Here is a 16,682-nt window from a genome sequence, read left to right on the forward strand (position 1 = left end):
GGTTGTGAGGGCCCGCGCGCTGAGGTGCAGATGCTCGTGGCACTGGCGTTGGCATCTCAGCTCACACTCGCTCGCTCGCAGGCGCAGGGCCTTGCTCTGGAAGATGGGGAGGACTGGGGAGAGACAAATCCAGTGCCAGGCCGGCGAGAATGGCAACACGCCAAAAAAAGGATCCAGTTGGTCCAGCCCAGCCCCAGGCGCCAGCCGGCGTCCTTCACATCCCTCTCGCCTTCTTTTTTATTTGACCCTCATTCCCATCTCACCCGGCTCGATCCTTCCTGCTTCTCTCCCCTTTCTGTTTACTAACCTCGACGCGGTGTTCCCAATCCGACCCCTCCATCGACCCTCACCTGACCGATTCTGCTGGGACGTCTAATAAGCAGTCTTCTGTCTCTTCTTCAGCCCTTCGTCAACTCCCTCCAAGCAAAGCTCACCGACGACATCTTCTCGAATTCTCTCAGGAGAACCAAACTAAGCTTCCCAATCAGGAAGCTGTCATCGCCCCAACAGTAACTCGTTGCAGAAGCTGCTCCTCACCCAAGCTCCTGGGCCGGCACTTCCGCGTACACTCCGAGCTACAACCCTACCTTTACCCACCCTACCGACCGATCTCCGTTCCGGCAGTTGGGACAGCTCCCCACAAAACCGGGTAAAATGCGCTCCTACCAATCCGCCTCGGCGCTCCTGGCGCTCCTCGCAACTACCGCCTCAGCCGTCACTCCCGCGAGGTTGCACTGCCTCCGATCGCGAAATGTCGAACTTTCCCGGCTGAGTGGCTGCGGTATGGCGGGCTCCGTTGCAGCCTGCCTGTTTATGATTCCCGACGACGTTACACAGGCCGATCTCGAGACTTGCTGGATCAACTCCGGCTGCGACTTCACCGAGTCAATGGTGGAGGCTCAATGGGCCCTGGACAGATGTGATGAGTATGGCAACATTGCCCAAGAGCTGAAAATCCGCCACTTCGGCATCGTCCAGGCTCGTGCGACCACAGATACCACAGCCGCGGAGACGACAACGACAGCTGCCACCGCTGCCACCGCTGCCACCACAGCCAGTGCTGCAACCACTACCACGGCGGCCTCTACTGCCGGTACTGGCACCACTGCTACTGGCACCACCGCCGCTTCAACCGGTACTGGGACCACAGGCACCGGAACAACCGCGACGACCAAGGTCTGCTCTACCACGACGACCAAGTCGACGACTGCTTGCCCCGTCCAATCCACCGGTACCGCTTCTGGCAAGACCATCACTAGTGGTTGCTACTCCACGACCGTCGCGTTCGAGACATGCGCCGCGGGCATGCTTTGCCAGGACGATTCTTCCGGCAACCCTTCTTGCTTGGTGATTGATAACACCCTCAGCGGTGCTGGTATCGCTGTCGCTCTCTTCTTCGCGATTGCCGGCACTGGCGCCATCGCGCTCATCACCTTCCTCTGCTGCCGCGACCGCAAGAACAGGAAGCGCATCCTCGCTAAGGCCGAGGCAGCGGCCATTGCGAAGGAGGCAAAGCTGGCCAAGAAGCCCACGATCGCCGTTGAGCAGCCTCTCATGGCCAACGACGGCAACCAGCAGCCGTACAACGATGACCACAGCAACGACCACAACAATGGCCATGCCAACAACGGCCACAACCCCTTTGACAACCGCAACCACATGTAAGACGGTGCCTGAGGGACGGTGATGGCATGGTAAGACGAAAGCATTTGGTCATACATAATTATTGTATTGGCGGAAATTGGTGTAAGCATGGCCAAGATACCTCATTGTGCGATTCGGGTTCCGGTGTTCAAGGGCTGCATCATATGTCATGGGTAATGGAATGGTAGAGAGACTAAAAACAATATTTAACGCTTTTTATAATGACTTCAACCGACGCGTTCTCTTTATGCGTCGTCAATTGAGTAATCTCGAGTTGAGATGGTTTCCCTGTGCAGCCGTCCGTCTGATCAGGGGTGGCCTGGGGCCGGATCATGTCGGAGTAGGGGTCCGGTCACCGGGAATTGGCCGGCTATGCATTTCCAAAGAACATTGAACATCTCCTCGTGGACTGCGCTAACCAATTCCACGCAGGATTCACGTGTCGAGGCGTACTCAATTGAAGACGTTCAACCCCTCAATCGACCGCGGGTACTGTGTCGCATCCTAACGCCACACCATGCGATATGTCGGTGGCTGGACCGTTTGGCCCAAAGTCCAACCCAACCCGCATCCCGAAATGCCCAGACTGGACGAACGTGGAGAGAGGGAAGAAGAAACGACAATGGGGCAGTCGTGGCGCGACAAGTGTCGTAGACGGGATGGCGAGAACGAACCGATAGGGAAAGATAGGGCAGTTTTTGTGGAGGTTCCTGTGTCACCCTCCTCCCGTCCCGGCTTGCTTGTTTTCTCGCAGTGCCAAAGGAAACGAGGCAAGGATTGGAGCAAAATAAACGGTCGCAGGTGTGTTTGCTCCTCCCACTTTCCAGCGTGCCAGTGGCAGCAGGCTCGCAGCAGCGGAGGAGGCAAGCCGCAAGACGCCTCGGGACTGTTAGGAGGAATGAGGGACGCTAACGGCGATGGCTGGAGTAGTTTCTCCAATCCGCTTGGAGTTTTGGCAGTTTTGCTCCAGTTGTTAGTATCTGTCAGTGTTCAGCTTCGAGTGGGGTTGTTCTGGGAAAGGGGAAGAGACCAATGAGAGTGAGTCATAAACCAATCCAATTGGCAGAGAGGGGCAGGAGCGCGGGCAGTAGCAGAGCAAGAGGGAAGGCGGTGGGCGGCAGCATGCAGGAGAAGTGAGGTGGGCAAGCAGACGGTAAAGCCAATGCAGCGCCCTGCAGCGCCCTTCCAATGTGAAGGTCAGCAAAAGAGAGGGAAAAGGCAGGAATCATGGCCGATATCGCCACCCCAGATTGGATGAAGGGCCCGTGCCTCCCCCCAGTGAGCAACGCTTGCGTTCACAGTGCCCCACTCTCTCTGCCGTCTGGCCAGTGAGGAGGCGTCTACCCCACACACTGACGGCCGATAAATTTTTTGGTTTTTTTTTCCCTGCCTCCGAAACAGCAGCCGTCCAGTGGACTCAGTGCTCTTGAGGGTCCGGTCATTCCCTCCAAGCGGGAAGGTCTCTGCGAGTTCTCTCTCTGTGTGCTGTGTGCGTGTGTCTAGTCCAGTCTAAGGTGGCTAGCACCTAGCAGTGTCTGGCCAGCGTCCCCGGCCCGGTACCGCATGAGTCGAACCTCTCTCGTTCTTCTCTCACAAACCTGCCCGAACCATTAGACTTCGAGATCTGCCAAAATTTCCATTGCTCCGCGATCTCTGCACTGCAACCTCTCTTCCTCCAACAAACCTCTCCCCCTGCGATCGTCCAATTCGACGAGCCGCGCTCTCCTCCCCCTTCTCGTATCGACAAGGCCTCAAGCCGAGTCTCTTTTCTGTTTAATTCTTCCTTCCTTTCCTGTCCCGGCCGTTCCTCCTCTCCACTCTGCCCATCATGATGCTCCGAAGCCGCCACGCCACCCGCGCCCTCAGGGCCGTCAACACCAGAAGCGCTCCCCGCGCTGCCACTGCCTCTCCCGCCATTGCTGCCCTTCAGGCTGCGAAGCTTCCCTCTGGTTTGAGGAATAAGGCTACTTCTGCTTCCTCCCCCGCTCCGTAAGTGCCATTGTCGCCCGCCGCTGCCCCTCTATCGCGGAGGCGAAGTAGACTGCTCGAAGTGACTCACGGGAAAACTTGACGCTAACACAAGATTTCAATCGCAGTGAGGTTCGCGAAGCACCAGCACCCGCCTTCAATGCCGAGAAGGACCGCAGCCATGTCCAGCCCCTCGTCAACCCCCGCGGTCCCGAGATGGACGAGTCGTATGTGATCCCGCCGCCAGCACCCGCCGACTTATACGCACATGGAAGCTTACAATGCTGGACAGGTTCATTGGCAAGACCGGTGGAGAGATCTTCCACGAGATGATGTTGAGACACGACGTCAAGCACATCTGTTCGTAACCCAATTGCTCTATCCTCAAGTCGTGATGGTCGTATAAGAGGAAGCACATGGCTGACCGTGAGTCACAGTTGGATACCCCGGAGGCGCTATTCTGCCCGTCTTCGACGCCATCTACAACTCAAAATACTTCGACTTCATCCTCCCCAAGCACGAGCAGGGCGCCGGCCACATGGCTGAGGGCTACGCCCGCGCCTCCGGCAAGCCTGGTGTCGTCCTCGTCACCTCCGGCCCCGGCGCGACCAACGTCATCACCCCCATGCAGGACGCCCTCTCCGACGGTACCCCCATGGTTGTCTTCTGCGGCCAGGTCGTTACCTCCGCCATTGGCAGTGATGCCTTCCAGGAGGCCGACGTCGTCGGTATCTCTCGCGCCTGCACCAAGTGGAACGTCATGGTCAAGAACGTCGCTGAGCTCCCCCGCCGCATTAACGAGGCTTTCGAGATCGCCACCAGCGGACGCCCTGGCCCCGTCCTTGTCGACCTTCCCAAGGACGTCACTGCTTCCGTCCTGAGGAAAGCCATCCCCACCGAGACCGCCCTTCCCTCTCTGCCCAGCCAGGCCAGCAGAGCCGCCATGGCCCTGCTGAGCAAGCAGCTCAAGCAGTCTATCCAGCGCGTTGCCGACCTTGTCAACGTTGCCAAGAAGCCCATCATCTACGCCGGCCAGGGTATCTCCCAGTCCGAGGGCGGTGTCCAGATCCTTAAGGAGCTTGCCGAGAAGGTTTCCATCCCCGTCACCACCACCCTGCACGGTCTCGGCTCTTTCGACGAGCTCGACGAGAAGTCCCTGCACATGCTGGGTATGCACGGCTCTGCGTACGCCAACTCCGCCATGCAGGAGGCCGACCTTATCCTCGCTCTTGGTGCCCGTTTCGACGACCGTGTTACTCTCAACATTGCCAAGTTCGCTCCTGGCGCTAAGGCTGCTCACGCTGAGGGCCGTGGCGGTATTGTTCACTTCGAGATTATGCCCAAGAACATCAACAAGGTCGTCCAGGCTACTGAGGCTGTCGAGGGCGATGTCGCCTCCAACCTCAAGACTCTCATTCCTCTCCTCGAGACAAGATCAATGGAGGACCGCAAGGAGTGGTTCGACAAGATCCGCGCGTGGAAGAAGAAGTGGCCCCTGTCCGACTACGAGAGGGCTGAGCGTTCCGGCATGATCAAGCCCCAGACCCTCATTGAGGAGCTCAGCAACCTCACCGCCGACCGCAAGGAGACCACCATCATTGCCACCGGTGTCGGTCAGCACCAGATGTGGACTGCCCAGCACTTCCGCTGGAGGCACCCCAGAACCATGGTCACCTCCGGTGGCCTGGGTACCATGGGTTACGGTCTGCCCGCCGCCATCGGCGCCAAGGTTGCGCGCCCTGATGCCCTCGTTGTCGACATTGACGGCGATGCCTCCTTCAACATGACCCTCACCGAGCTCTCCACCGCTGCTCAGTTCAACATTGGCGTCAAGGTCATTGTCCTGAACAACGAGGAGCAGGGCATGGTCACCCAATGGCAGAACCTCTTCTACGAGGACCGCTACGCCCACACTCACCAGAAGAACCCCGACTTCATGAAGCTGGCCGACGCTATGGGCGTCCAGCACCGCAGAGTCATCAAGCCCGATGAGGTCGTCGATGCCCTCAAGTGGCTCATCAACACCGACGGCCCTGCTCTCCTTGAGGTCGTCACCGACAAGAAGGTGCCCGTCCTGCCCATGGTCCCTGCCGGCTCAGGTCTCCACGAGTTCCTGACATGGGACGGAGGTCAGTATCCCTATCGCTCGTACTTTGAGAAACAGCAGCTAACCCACTCACAGCCAAGGACAAGAAGCGTCGCGAGCTGATGCGCGAGAGAACGTGTGGTCTGCACGGCTAAATCCGCGTCAACGAAAACACCTTTCTTGTTCATTTAATTTTTTACAAGCACCATCGGAGGCGTCCATGCATATTGCTCTCTCTCATCTTATACCACCAGCTTTGTTGGGTCTCTTTTTTTTTCCACACCAGAAAATCATGGAGGGCCAACCTTTTATTTCCAAAATCCATCGGGACCAGGGTTTCTTCAAAATGGGGCGACGAAAATGAAAAAAGACGGGTTTTCTGGAAAAAGTGCAGCAAGTTCGTCCAACAAATGAAAACATTTCAAAAATTTCATCTTGAATCATCAAATGTTATATGAAAAGTGCATTTCGCGGCATCAATGTTATGGCATGTTGGAGGGTACCTGGGGACATACGATATGGCGGGTTGGCTGTCATGACTTGTCGAGCATTTCAAGGGCCACAGGTATGAGCCTAGCCTGCTCAAGGGATTGTACATGTTCACGGTTATGAGCTGAATACTAAAAGGTTTGGAGCGTACGTATTTTGACGAATGTTGACACCATTTTCATCCGTTTGAAAGATCAGGGGACCGCATGCCCTAGGCGGCCCCAGAACGGCGGATGGGCGGAGTACAGGAGCTCATCACCGGAATGGTTTCGCGAGTATTGATGCAGGAAAATTACTTATTCAATTCGATTGTTACTCGTACCATCTTTTCCGACGCACACGGTGCCCCATCTCGACAGGTGCAAACGCAATTCTCCCAACATCTTTGTCGGGCTCTACATCAAATACGCCCACCCTCACGTCTCCAAGACGTCTCGAAATCTCCTCGCCGCTCTCGGTGCTCTTCCAACGCGGCGCCATATCGGCAAAGTAGGGTGAGTCCCTGACCAAGCTTCCGACATACCCCAGAACCTGCGGCGCAATGGTGTAGTACCGTATCACAACGCCCCCTATTGCCGCCAGCAGCATGATAAGCGTGGACACAAAGTAGATTGCGACCCACGCCTCGTCGATGACGTACACGGCCGGCAGCGGCGAGGTCATGGCGGCCGTGGTGTTGAGCAGGACGGACTCGTCCACGACGGAGGCGGCGCCCAGCACGGCCATCGGGTCGACCGTCGCGTCGAGGAACGTGTTGAAGAGCAGCCCCAGCCGGTCTGCGAACACGGGCATCGGCAGCTTGCACCACTCGACGTACTTCTTGCTCAGCTCGTGGTTGAAGGCGCGCGTGGGGTTCTCGACGAACTCCTCGGAGAAGGTCGTGAAGCGCGTGTCGGTGTCCTTGCCCATCTTGGGGAACTTCTGGGCCGCGTAGTGGGGGACTGTCGTCCCGATCAGCCGGTTCGTGAAGGCGGTGACGCCGGGCGGGCGCGGCGGGCGCGGCATCTGACGGATGCGTGTGGCTGCGCATTGGGATTTGCCCGCGATGCCGCGCGACTCGCACGCGATTTCGGCTTCGATGTAGCCGGTCCGGACGGGGCAGGATGTCATGCACTGCCCGCACTCGAGGCCGCCCAGGGTCCCGAGGAAGATTGTCGAGTTGGCGGAGTCGGGGCCGGAGGCGCCGTAGGTCGTGTTGTAGTCCATGGAGAAGGAGTAGTCGTAGGACGTTTTGTAGCTTCCCTCCCGCCGGTTGCTGTCGAAGAAGTCGAACGAGGCGTTATTGTACGGCGGTTCGTCTAGGCTGACGTTGTACCTGGTGGCGAAGGACTTGTAGTTGGCTGCGAACCACGCAACCATGGCCTGAGACGAAATGTCAGTTCCGTCTGAAGACCAAAACATGAGAAGGGTCTGGCTGGAAGACGTTCGACCGCTTGAACTGACCTCGGTATTGTTGTGCAGATCATCCTGACACAACCACTCTGCGCACTACATTCCACATCCATCAGTACATCAAAACGAATGGACTGCCACTTCCAGAGTTCTTACGTCGTAAACCTCCATATAACTAGCCTCGATTGTAAACGTCACGTTCCCCACAAACTCCGGCCTCAGCCCATGGTACCGATTCCCAATCAGGCTGCTGTACTCCTGCACGCTCTCCCTCCACGGCACCGCAAGCCACTCCTCTGGCCGCGCCGCGTCGTACCCGGGCGCGTGCTTCAAACTCGGGATCCGGGGGTTGCCCCACGGGTCCATCGCAACCTGCTCCGCCGCCGCCCGCGTCCCGCCCATCCGGGCGATGAGGTCCGTAAAGTTGGCGCCGCACGTGCCGTTGCAGTACTGCGTCTGCGACGTGGTCGACGCCAGCACGCTCGAGTACGCGATCTTGGACGCCGGGCTGATCCACGACCAGCCCGAGGCGCCCATGAGCGCGCCGACGCCGAGGGTCTCGACGGAGTAGTTGCGGTAGCCGAGGGTTGCGGTCGCGGTGGCCGACTGCGGCTGCAGGTGCAGGCTGCGGAAGGAGGCCTGGGAGCCGAGGGGGTTGAAGGCCCAGATGAGGACGAGGGAGACGGTCCAGAGGTTGAAGATGGAGAGGGTGTAGACGGAGAGGATTGTGTTTGCCATTGTTAGGGAGCCGAGGATTTGCTCCAGGGACTAGTTTGTTGTTTGAGTGTGAGATTTCAAGTTAAAGAGGATGAAGAGGGGGGGATGACATACCAGTAAGGATGTGCCTTTCTCAACGCGCCAGTTTGCGTAGGCTTTGAGAGCGTTGCCTATGACGCCGGAGAAGATGACGGGCCATAGCGACGGTGCCAGCTCCGTTGCTGCGACCACTTGTCTCGACCATCCCGATTCTTCTTCTCCTCGAAGACGGACAACGCAAATCCCGAGGGCTGATATCACATACATCCTGTCAGGTTCCCCGTATCACGTAGACTCAAGAGAGAGAACCAACCGATAAAGCATATTGCAAGAAGCATGCTCAGGAAATCTCCGAGAAACCGATACCACGGCAGCCCGTTCCAGTTGATCAGCGACGAGTCCTGGACATGCCTCGTTTCCGGGAGATCCGTGGTCTCCCTGACGTTTCCGCTGGCGGCCGATTTGTTATTACCAGAGCCTTTGTAAACTGCCGCATTTGGATCGGCTGGCGGATCAGGTATGGAAAAGAGGAGGTAGTCCGAGCTTGAATCATGGACCGTCGAGCTGCGATCCAAGGGCTTACGCCTGAACTCTCTCGGTACGCCAGGATCTCCCGCTTCGTTCCTGGAAGACACCCTCCTGGACGGGTCCGGGTAGGAGATAAGGTGATACGTCGCATCTTGTCGGGCGTCCATTTTTGCGCCACAACCGTCCAAGGCGGTCGAATCAGGCCCATAAAGAGGTGAGCTACACAACTATATACACATCTGCTGTGGGGATCGTCAAATCAGGCTGCAGCGTCTCACCCAGATCCTGACCCAGTACCACCCCGACCAACCCCGCAGCTTTTTTGGCGGCTTGGTAGTTTAATTGGACGTAAGATTTATTTAGCAAGGCCAGAAGCGAGAGAAAAAAAAAAGCAAGGGTGGTGGTGAAGCGATGTAAGCAGAGATCGGCGAATGGGGCACCCTTGTCACGGCGGGTTTCTGGACTTCTACGTGATGCTGTGGAATGATCTGTTAGTGCGAGGTTCTTGGCACACTGGAATCTCCTGCTTATTGGGTAAACTGATATGTGTGTCAGCTGCGTCTACTGAGCACTGCATATGCGCAGTGAAGCCATCTCTCAACTTCAGAAATCAGGCAGCATTACAATTGCGTGGGTAACGAACATACCGAAGAAACTTCTCGCACAAATTGACCATGGTTCAAGTTTGTATGTACAATCGGCATGAAAGGCTTGGATTCTTGCCGAAAGATCCTATCGACTTTGTATGGCTTGCAATCCATCATGTATTGGGTGATGCCTGTCCAAACACCACACCACATATAAACGCTTTCACCCAGCGAAAATGGTTTCTGATCAGAGAAAACAGGATTAAATTAGGGCATCCTGCGGATTTGAGGCATTCCAGGTCACCATCAGTCCAATGGGATACAAGTAGCCGCTAAGTCTGGCCTGCAGCCTGTCGATGCCAGCTGTCGTATAGTTGCCAGCCAGGGTAAATCGAAAGAGATGAAAATCTTTTTCCCGAGTCAATTTCAGACCGTCAGGATACATGCATATGGCCAGTTCAGGATTGCTCTGCACCGCATATGTTCCAAGACATATGAATGTGGTTGTTCTGTTCGACTAGACGACGAATGCTCGGCGAACTTAGGATCCGAGTGGAAGACGTGCGAGAGCCGCTTGCCGCTTCTGCTCTTTACGCTATTTCAATCGTCCTTCTACTGCCTTGCCTTGTATATACTTCTTCAGAAACTTGGATCCTGATGGCTGTCAAACTCAGTAAATTGCAAAACACGCCAGATTGGCCATGGGCGTAGATGGTCAAAACGAATTAGACACAGACGAATGGATAACCCAAGAGTGCGCAGACTGAACCTGAGCTCTTTTGAACTCAAATTTCGGTCTTTCCAGCTTTTCAAAAGACGGAGAGTAGGTCAGAATGGCTAGCATTCAAAAACATTCGACCGTAATTCTCGACGCATTCAATGTTTGGTAAGCCAACAATTTCTCATGTACTTCCTGAGATATTGAACCACTGTTTCGAGAATGCTTCGACTACACCTGTAACTTGGTCTCCAGCGTCACGTCGAGAGTACGAACCTCGGCGAGTGGATTTGTGTGTCGTTAAGCTCTCTGGGTGTATCACACGTGCCAACTGGAGCGATATCATGCAACTTTGTGAAGGTGGATACGATGGGAGATACTTCGAAGAGAGCACATGTGCGGTCAACATCTATTATCCAGGTATCCCGAATTCATCCACGTCTTCAACCTTTGGTCGTCCCATTAAGAGTGCACTTCACTGCGCAGATAGCCAGTCTGACATGAAAGATGAAGGGATTCACTGCCTACCCATCCACTCCGCAAGGGTGCCATATCATGCATCGTGCAAATGATGGAAAACCTGCTGGGCCATCGCTTTTCGAAACTCAAAATGTCGTCACCGAAATAACTACCAACACAGCAATGGGCTCTGACCCATCTATGTCTCTGTCTCGCAGAAAGGCCAGACAGGTTTCATGTTATATCTTTCCAGCCAAGAAGAAAATCCCCTCAAGAATCCTTTCTCCTTTCTAGTCATCGTCGTGAGTAGGTAAAACCACTCTGATAGATATCACATTCCACCATACCCCTGATATTCGCCATCCAAGCAACCAACCGTCACGATGTGCTCCCTCGGCCTCCCAGGACCCAACAACTTCCCCCCCGCCAACCCCTCCCTCAACCGCGCATTCTCCCACTTCCTCTCCCACCACAACCTCACCCCAATCTGGTCCCGTCCCCTCCGCCCGGCCACTTTCTACACCCACACCTCCACCCACCTCGCCGAAGCCCGCCTCGCCGAGGAAGCCAACATCACCGCCCTCTGGCTCGCCATCCTCTCCGCCCACATCCGCGAGATAGTCCCCAAGTACACCCCCGACGAGCTCCTCATCCGGAAAGCAGCCTTCGCCATCTCCGTCCACCGCGAGTGCACCGTCCCCCAACGCGAGGATTACATCGACACCCTCGCCGCGCAGAACTGGAGCGTCCCCTGCAAGCGCATCCCCATCCCCGCCGCCGACGGCCGCACGCTCCCCGTCGTCGGCGCCCTCGCCAACACGCGCTACTTCCTCGGCCTCCCACCCGGCAGCCCCATCCTCGCGTACAAGAGGCACAAACACCGCGAGCCTCATGATGCGCGCAACTTTGAGTACAAGGGCCGCGTGCCGTACCCGCCCGCCGTGCGCATCGCACGCATGCAGCATCTTGCTGGACAGGCCGCTTCGCAGGTCATCTCGCTGCTCGCCTTCGTCCCGGACGCACCGTATGACTTGAAACCAGAGTACGCAACGCTGCTCACTGCGGATTTGGACGACGGCGTTTCTGTTAGGGATGTCCACGCCCGCTGGATCGCGCGGTTCGAAATGGGCCAGCGGACGGCGTACTCCCACGCTTTGCGCGCCTCGCCCGCCGTCAAGGAGCTCGCGTCGCTCATACTGTTGACGAAGCGTGAAGAGTTGGAAGACGAGGAGTGGGCGGTGCTAGCCGCGCTGGCGGACGTCGTGACGTGGGACCGGCCGACGGGAGAGCACCCCGTGGTTTGGCTGAACGTGATCGCGAAGACTTACCACGCCGACGAGGCGAAAGAGGTGTTCTCCAACATATTCGAAGGCGGTTTCATCGATGGTGTGTTGGTGTACCATGCAGATATCCTCCTAGGAAAAGTAAGCAACCCTTTCCCTCCTACTCTCACTTACACGCGGCGATGTGATGTAGTCAAAGCTCAAGCTGGACCCCTGCCCTCCCCAAAGCTCCACTTACCCCAACCCGTCATGCACCTTCGGAACAACACTTCCCCCGCCGTCCATCTCAAAATTTCCCAAGCACCTCAGCTAACCACCACCACCTCCACAGACCATCCACGAATACTACGCCCAAAACTACACCGGCGCTTACGTCGACGACCGCGCCCTCTTCGTCCCAGACATCCTGCACAACCGCGTCGACATCGCCCCCGTCGCGCTCACCCCCGCCCTCCGCGCCGTCGTCGACCGCCTCCGCGCGCAGCTCCTCCGGCCCGCCGACCCCCCCAAGCCGGAGTCGGACGACGAAGACGACGACGACGACCACCAAGGACTCTCCATCACGGTCAAAACCGACGACGACAGCCCACCAACCTCGCCAACAAAGCCCTCACACGACACATCCCCATACATCCCTCCTGCTCCCCGACGTCCACGGGCCCGCAAACAACCCCCCTCAACCACCACCCGCGTCCTCCGCTCCCGCCGGCAATAATGTCGGCCCCCCTCTCCCTCCGGGGCCTCTTCCGCCCAGCCACCACCCTCACAAACCCCCTCACAACCACAGCAACCCGCGCCTTCACAACAACCCCGGCCCCCGCCCGCCGCGGGGCCAGCGTCTCCGCCGCGACGCCCGAATACGCCAAAAAGATCCTCAACCTCAAACAGCACCTCTTCGCCCGTGCTCCCCCTCCCCTGCGCATGGCCCGCAACCGTCACCTCCGCCACTGGACCATCCACCGCGCCTGGCTCCTCCTCCAGCGCCAGCAGCGCGAGGCCCGCGAGCGCGAGCTCTACCGCATGCACCAGGGCATGTACAACGCCGCCGAGGAGCTGCGCCACACCGCCGGCCCGGGAACGAGGGACGAGGGGTGGCTGTACCGCATCTCCCAGGAGAAGAAGGGCGTCTACGGGGCCGGCGCCGTGCCGATTGAGTATGCAAGGTACCAGACCGAGACTCCGGCTAGGGTTGCGTGGAACCATGATTGGAAGAGGTAGACGAAGGACGATAGTCGGTTAGAGATTGGGACTTGAGGATTATGTGAAGATAAAACAAGGGGCATAGCAATGTGAGATGAGGGAAGGACCGGAGCTTATGGATGCGCTCGTCTCTGTGTACCACCACGACGCTTTCTGTGTCATTTTGCCGTTAGGATGCGGCAGCATGGCCGTGTACATTCAAAAATACCACAAACGTTAGATCGAAAACATGCTGGAAATCTCATTTTCATTTTGCGTGAAGCGACTGCCATCCTTCCTCTGGGGAAGAAACATGATCCTCCAAACGCCTACACCCGTGTCCAAGCTGTGAACTTTTGTTCTATGCTGTGCTGTCCTATTAATACACAAAAATATAGCACGTCCCCTTCAATTGCAAGGACTTCTCCGCCGGAACGTCGCGCTGTTTCCGCTTGTTTCGAGACCGCTGAGGAAAGAATAAAGAGAGCATTAAAAGTTGACTCGTATCAAAAGCTGTAAATGTGGCCGAGCAAGTCCTGGGGTCACATCGAATGTCATCTCGTTGCTGGCTGACCCCCGTGAAATTCGCGAGGTCGTTGATGGTAGCCGGTACCCCTGAAGTCGGTTCGACGTCTTCACATTCGGGCTGTTTGCGCGGCTGCGTGGAGTTTTCGAGAGACAAGATAATTCCGCCGGAGGTGCTTCTCAAGGGCCTGTATTCGTTCGACCATTTCCGCACTCGACGTCGGGAACCGCATTAGAGACTGCCTCGCCGCTCAGAGGATCACACAGCAGCCGCCACCCTCGCCCTTCTCGAACGTGAGCAGGGCCGCGCGTGTAGCAGCCTCGAACACGTCGTCGACACCCTCGCCGCTCAGACTGGAGCACTCGAGGTACTTCCTGGCACCAATCTCCTTGGCGGCTGTGTCACCCTCCTGCGAAGTAACGAAGCGCAGGGACTTCTTCCGCATCTCCTCGATGGCCACGGGGTCTTCGCGCAGATCTTTCTTTAACCCGACGAGAATGATGGGGACACCCGGGCAGAGTCGCGTCACTTCTTCTACCCACTGTCACACGGTCTGTTAGAAACGTCCAACGATTGCTGCGCCTCTCTAGTACGAACCTTATGCCTGACGTTGTCGAGGGAGTCGGGAGTATCAACTGAGAAGCCTATCAGGATGACATGCGCCTTGCTGTATGCCAACGGTCGAAGCCTCTCGTAGTCCTCCTGTCCTGCGGTATCCCATAGTGCCAGCTGCACCGACTTGCCGTCTACTCTGCAATCTGTCACGTAGTTCTCGAAAACTGTGGGGATCTGGGAGCTCGTTAGGGGGTGCTTCTCGGGAGAGCACGGGGGCGTTCGGGACTAACGTAATGCTGCGCAAGACTTGTGAGCGGAATTCAACCTGGAGGATCATGCCACGGGCGAGGAAAACTTACTGTGGGAAAGTAGCCGAGGGTGAACACGCTTAGCAAACTAGTCTTGCCACAAGCACCGTCACCAATAATGACAAGTTTCCTAGGAAATACCGTCAGAAAATCGAGACACCATGCAGAAGCAGTCAAATTTGAGCGCGGTTGCCTGCTGGGAGCAAGGCACGAAGAATCTGGGGTTTCGGTCGGGGAAGGTGGATGGGAGGGGGATCGACGGGACTCGAATCAAGGTACCTTCGGATGACGTTTGGGGGGTTTGCCGCCGCCATGGTTTCGGAGGTGAACTGGGCAGAGGGGGGTTTTGGCGTCGGCGGCTCGACTCGAAGTCAATTGAGGGCGTGGGGATTGATGTGATCGCGACGAGGGCGTATTAATGTCCGGATGTAAAGAGAAGAAACGGAATGGCGAGACGATCAAAAGTTGAAAACCAAGAAAAAGATTAGAGTGAAGGAAAAAAAAGGTCTGGATGTCGGTCGACGGTTCGCAAGTGGCAGCTGGGATCGGTGGGTTCGTATGCGGTAGGTCGAGGTCGGTCGGCAGGCGGGCAGAGTCGTATCGGGGGCAGCGGCAGGAGCGGCGGGTTTGGTGGTGGAGGCGACAGGAGCTGCGGCGGATATGTAGGCAAATGTTTGGATTTGAGGTGGGTGGGTGTGGGAGTGTTTTTCTTCTTCGGGGGTGGGATGGGCGAAAAAGCAAAGGCGACGAGCAGCCGGATAACGGAGCTATCGGGGCAGCGAGAAAGAGCTGATGGATGATGAGGGCGATTGGAAGAAGTACCGCGGCAGTGACGGCGAGAGATTGAGGTCAGGCGAAGGCGGAGGAAAGAAGGAGAAGAGAGAGACGGAAGAGGGCGCCCTTGTGTTGTTATTTTTTATTTTTTTTTTGGTCTCCTTCCCCGTCTTTCTCGGAGGACGGGAGGGTGAGAGGAGAGAGGCGCGGAGGAGGTGGCCGTGGTAGGTAAGGCAAGGTAAGGTAGTTTCGACCAGAGTGACCGTCGGTGTTGAGCAGTGAGCAGAAGGACGACGGGAGGGAATACGAGCTGAAGAAATTCCTCGGGGGGGGGGTAATGGCGCGTTGAAGAAAGAACTGGCAGCAGCAGGCGCGGGTGGACTGGACCAGACAGGACAAGACTGGACTGTGGACTGGATCGATTGACGGTGACTGAGGCGAGGCGCGGCGTCAGGTACCGCAGCTGGAGCAGCGACGCAATGGAGCGGAACAGTGGAGGATGAACTGGAGCTGGAAGCTGGAGACGGAGCTGGGCTGGAGCAGGTTGCAGGCAGCGAGTGGGAAGGGGCAGAGCCGGGGGTACGGTTGGGACCCTTGCACGCGCGATTGCCAATTGACCTGGGTTGGAGTTGCTGGGTTTGGTGGACGGGGGGCTTGTCCGTCTTGTTTATTTGTTGGTCTTGCTGTGTAGTGGATTGGGGATGGATGAATGTTGCAGTTGCCCAAACGTAAGTGGGCAAATGTGTGTGGTAGTAGTGTCAACGTGAAAACAAAATGCTGGACGACCGTCTGGTAATAAGGCTTTGCTTTGCTTTGCTTTGCCTGAGCTGGGCTGGACTGGACCCCGAAGGGGGATAAAAAAACGTTAGGCAAGGCGAGACAAGGCAAGGCACCACCACCACCTCGACGTACCGGCAGTACTAGTTAGTAGTACTGTAGTAGTGTGGAAAGATAGTGTTAGTACCTGGTGTGTGTGTGTGTGTGTGTGTGTGCAGATGCAGGCGTAATGCAGGTAAGAGAAGGCCAAGATGTGTACCAAAAGATAGAGTCGCCGTCCTACAGCCCAGCTCCCAGTGTGACGAAAGTGACGAATTACGCTGAAGATGGGAGGAACCTTGGCCGAGGCGACTCCGCGGCGTGGCCCCTTGACTTCAACAACTAAGTTGCCATTGTGGTAGGGGAAACGTGGTGAGCTAGACCTCAGTCCAACAGTCAGTCCATTCAGGTCCAGTCTCTCTCCAGGAAGACCGCCGGCTGGTGCGTGTTGTGGCACAGACAAGCGGACCAAGGGACTTTATTCTTCTGAATCTTCCCACCAAGTGCATCACCCATAGCTGCTCACTGCACAACAGCAGCAACAATAACAACTCAACACCAGAGGCTACATTACCTTACGTGCAAGAGCTGCAAGTAAGGTCAGGTAAGCTAAG

The 16,682-nt window shown here is 56.8% G+C and overlaps 5 protein-coding genes across 5 annotated transcripts; 3 read left to right on the top strand and 2 right to left on the bottom strand.

Annotated features, from left to right (window-relative positions):
* Positions 1-654: 654 nt before the first annotated feature.
* COL26b_009021 (uncharacterized protein) lies at positions 655-1,665 on the top strand (the record flags this gene model as incomplete). Its single annotated transcript, XM_053181763.1, has 2 exons — positions 655-982; positions 1,004-1,665. The coding sequence occupies 2 exons, from the start codon at positions 655-657 to the stop codon at positions 1,663-1,665; spliced, it is 990 nt and encodes a 329-aa protein (XP_053034304.1).
* Positions 1,666-3,472: 1,807 nt separating this feature from the next.
* ILV2_2 (Acetolactate synthase, mitochondrial) lies at positions 3,473-5,853 on the top strand (the record flags this gene model as incomplete). Its single annotated transcript, XM_053181764.1, has 5 exons — positions 3,473-3,633; positions 3,741-3,839; positions 3,905-3,972; positions 4,050-5,741; positions 5,795-5,853. The coding sequence occupies 5 exons, from the start codon at positions 3,473-3,475 to the stop codon at positions 5,851-5,853; spliced, it is 2,079 nt and encodes a 692-aa protein (XP_053034305.1).
* Positions 5,854-6,499: 646 nt separating this feature from the next.
* COL26b_009023 (uncharacterized protein) lies at positions 6,500-9,030 on the bottom strand (the record flags this gene model as incomplete). Its single annotated transcript, XM_053181765.1, has 5 exons — positions 6,500-7,549; positions 7,631-7,675; positions 7,736-8,347; positions 8,411-8,517; positions 8,919-9,030. 5 exons carry the CDS (start codon positions 9,028-9,030, stop codon positions 6,500-6,502), a joined length of 1,926 nt encoding a protein of 641 aa, XP_053034306.1.
* A 1,980-nt stretch (positions 9,031-11,010) lies between these two features.
* Positions 11,011-13,128, top strand: COL26b_009024 (uncharacterized protein; the record flags this gene model as incomplete). The annotated part of the gene is made up of 3 exons (XM_053181766.1): positions 11,011-12,051; positions 12,242-12,560; positions 12,698-13,128. 3 exons carry the CDS (start codon positions 11,011-11,013, stop codon positions 13,126-13,128), a joined length of 1,791 nt encoding a protein of 596 aa, XP_053034307.1.
* A 737-nt stretch (positions 13,129-13,865) lies between these two features.
* On the bottom strand, positions 13,866-14,792 carry RHO2 (Rho GTPase; the record flags this gene model as incomplete). The annotated part of the gene is made up of 5 exons (XM_053181767.1): positions 13,866-14,156; positions 14,213-14,404; positions 14,461-14,466; positions 14,530-14,608; positions 14,758-14,792. The coding sequence occupies 5 exons, from the start codon at positions 14,790-14,792 to the stop codon at positions 13,866-13,868; spliced, it is 603 nt and encodes a 200-aa protein (XP_053034308.1).
* Positions 14,793-16,682: the final 1,890 nt, after the last annotated feature.

The sequence above is a fragment of the Colletotrichum chrysophilum genome (genome assembly GCF_026319265.1).
Source record: "Colletotrichum chrysophilum strain AFK26 chromosome Unknown scaffold_83, whole genome shotgun sequence".
Lineage (NCBI taxonomy): Eukaryota > Fungi > Ascomycota > Sordariomycetes > Glomerellales > Glomerellaceae > Colletotrichum > Colletotrichum chrysophilum.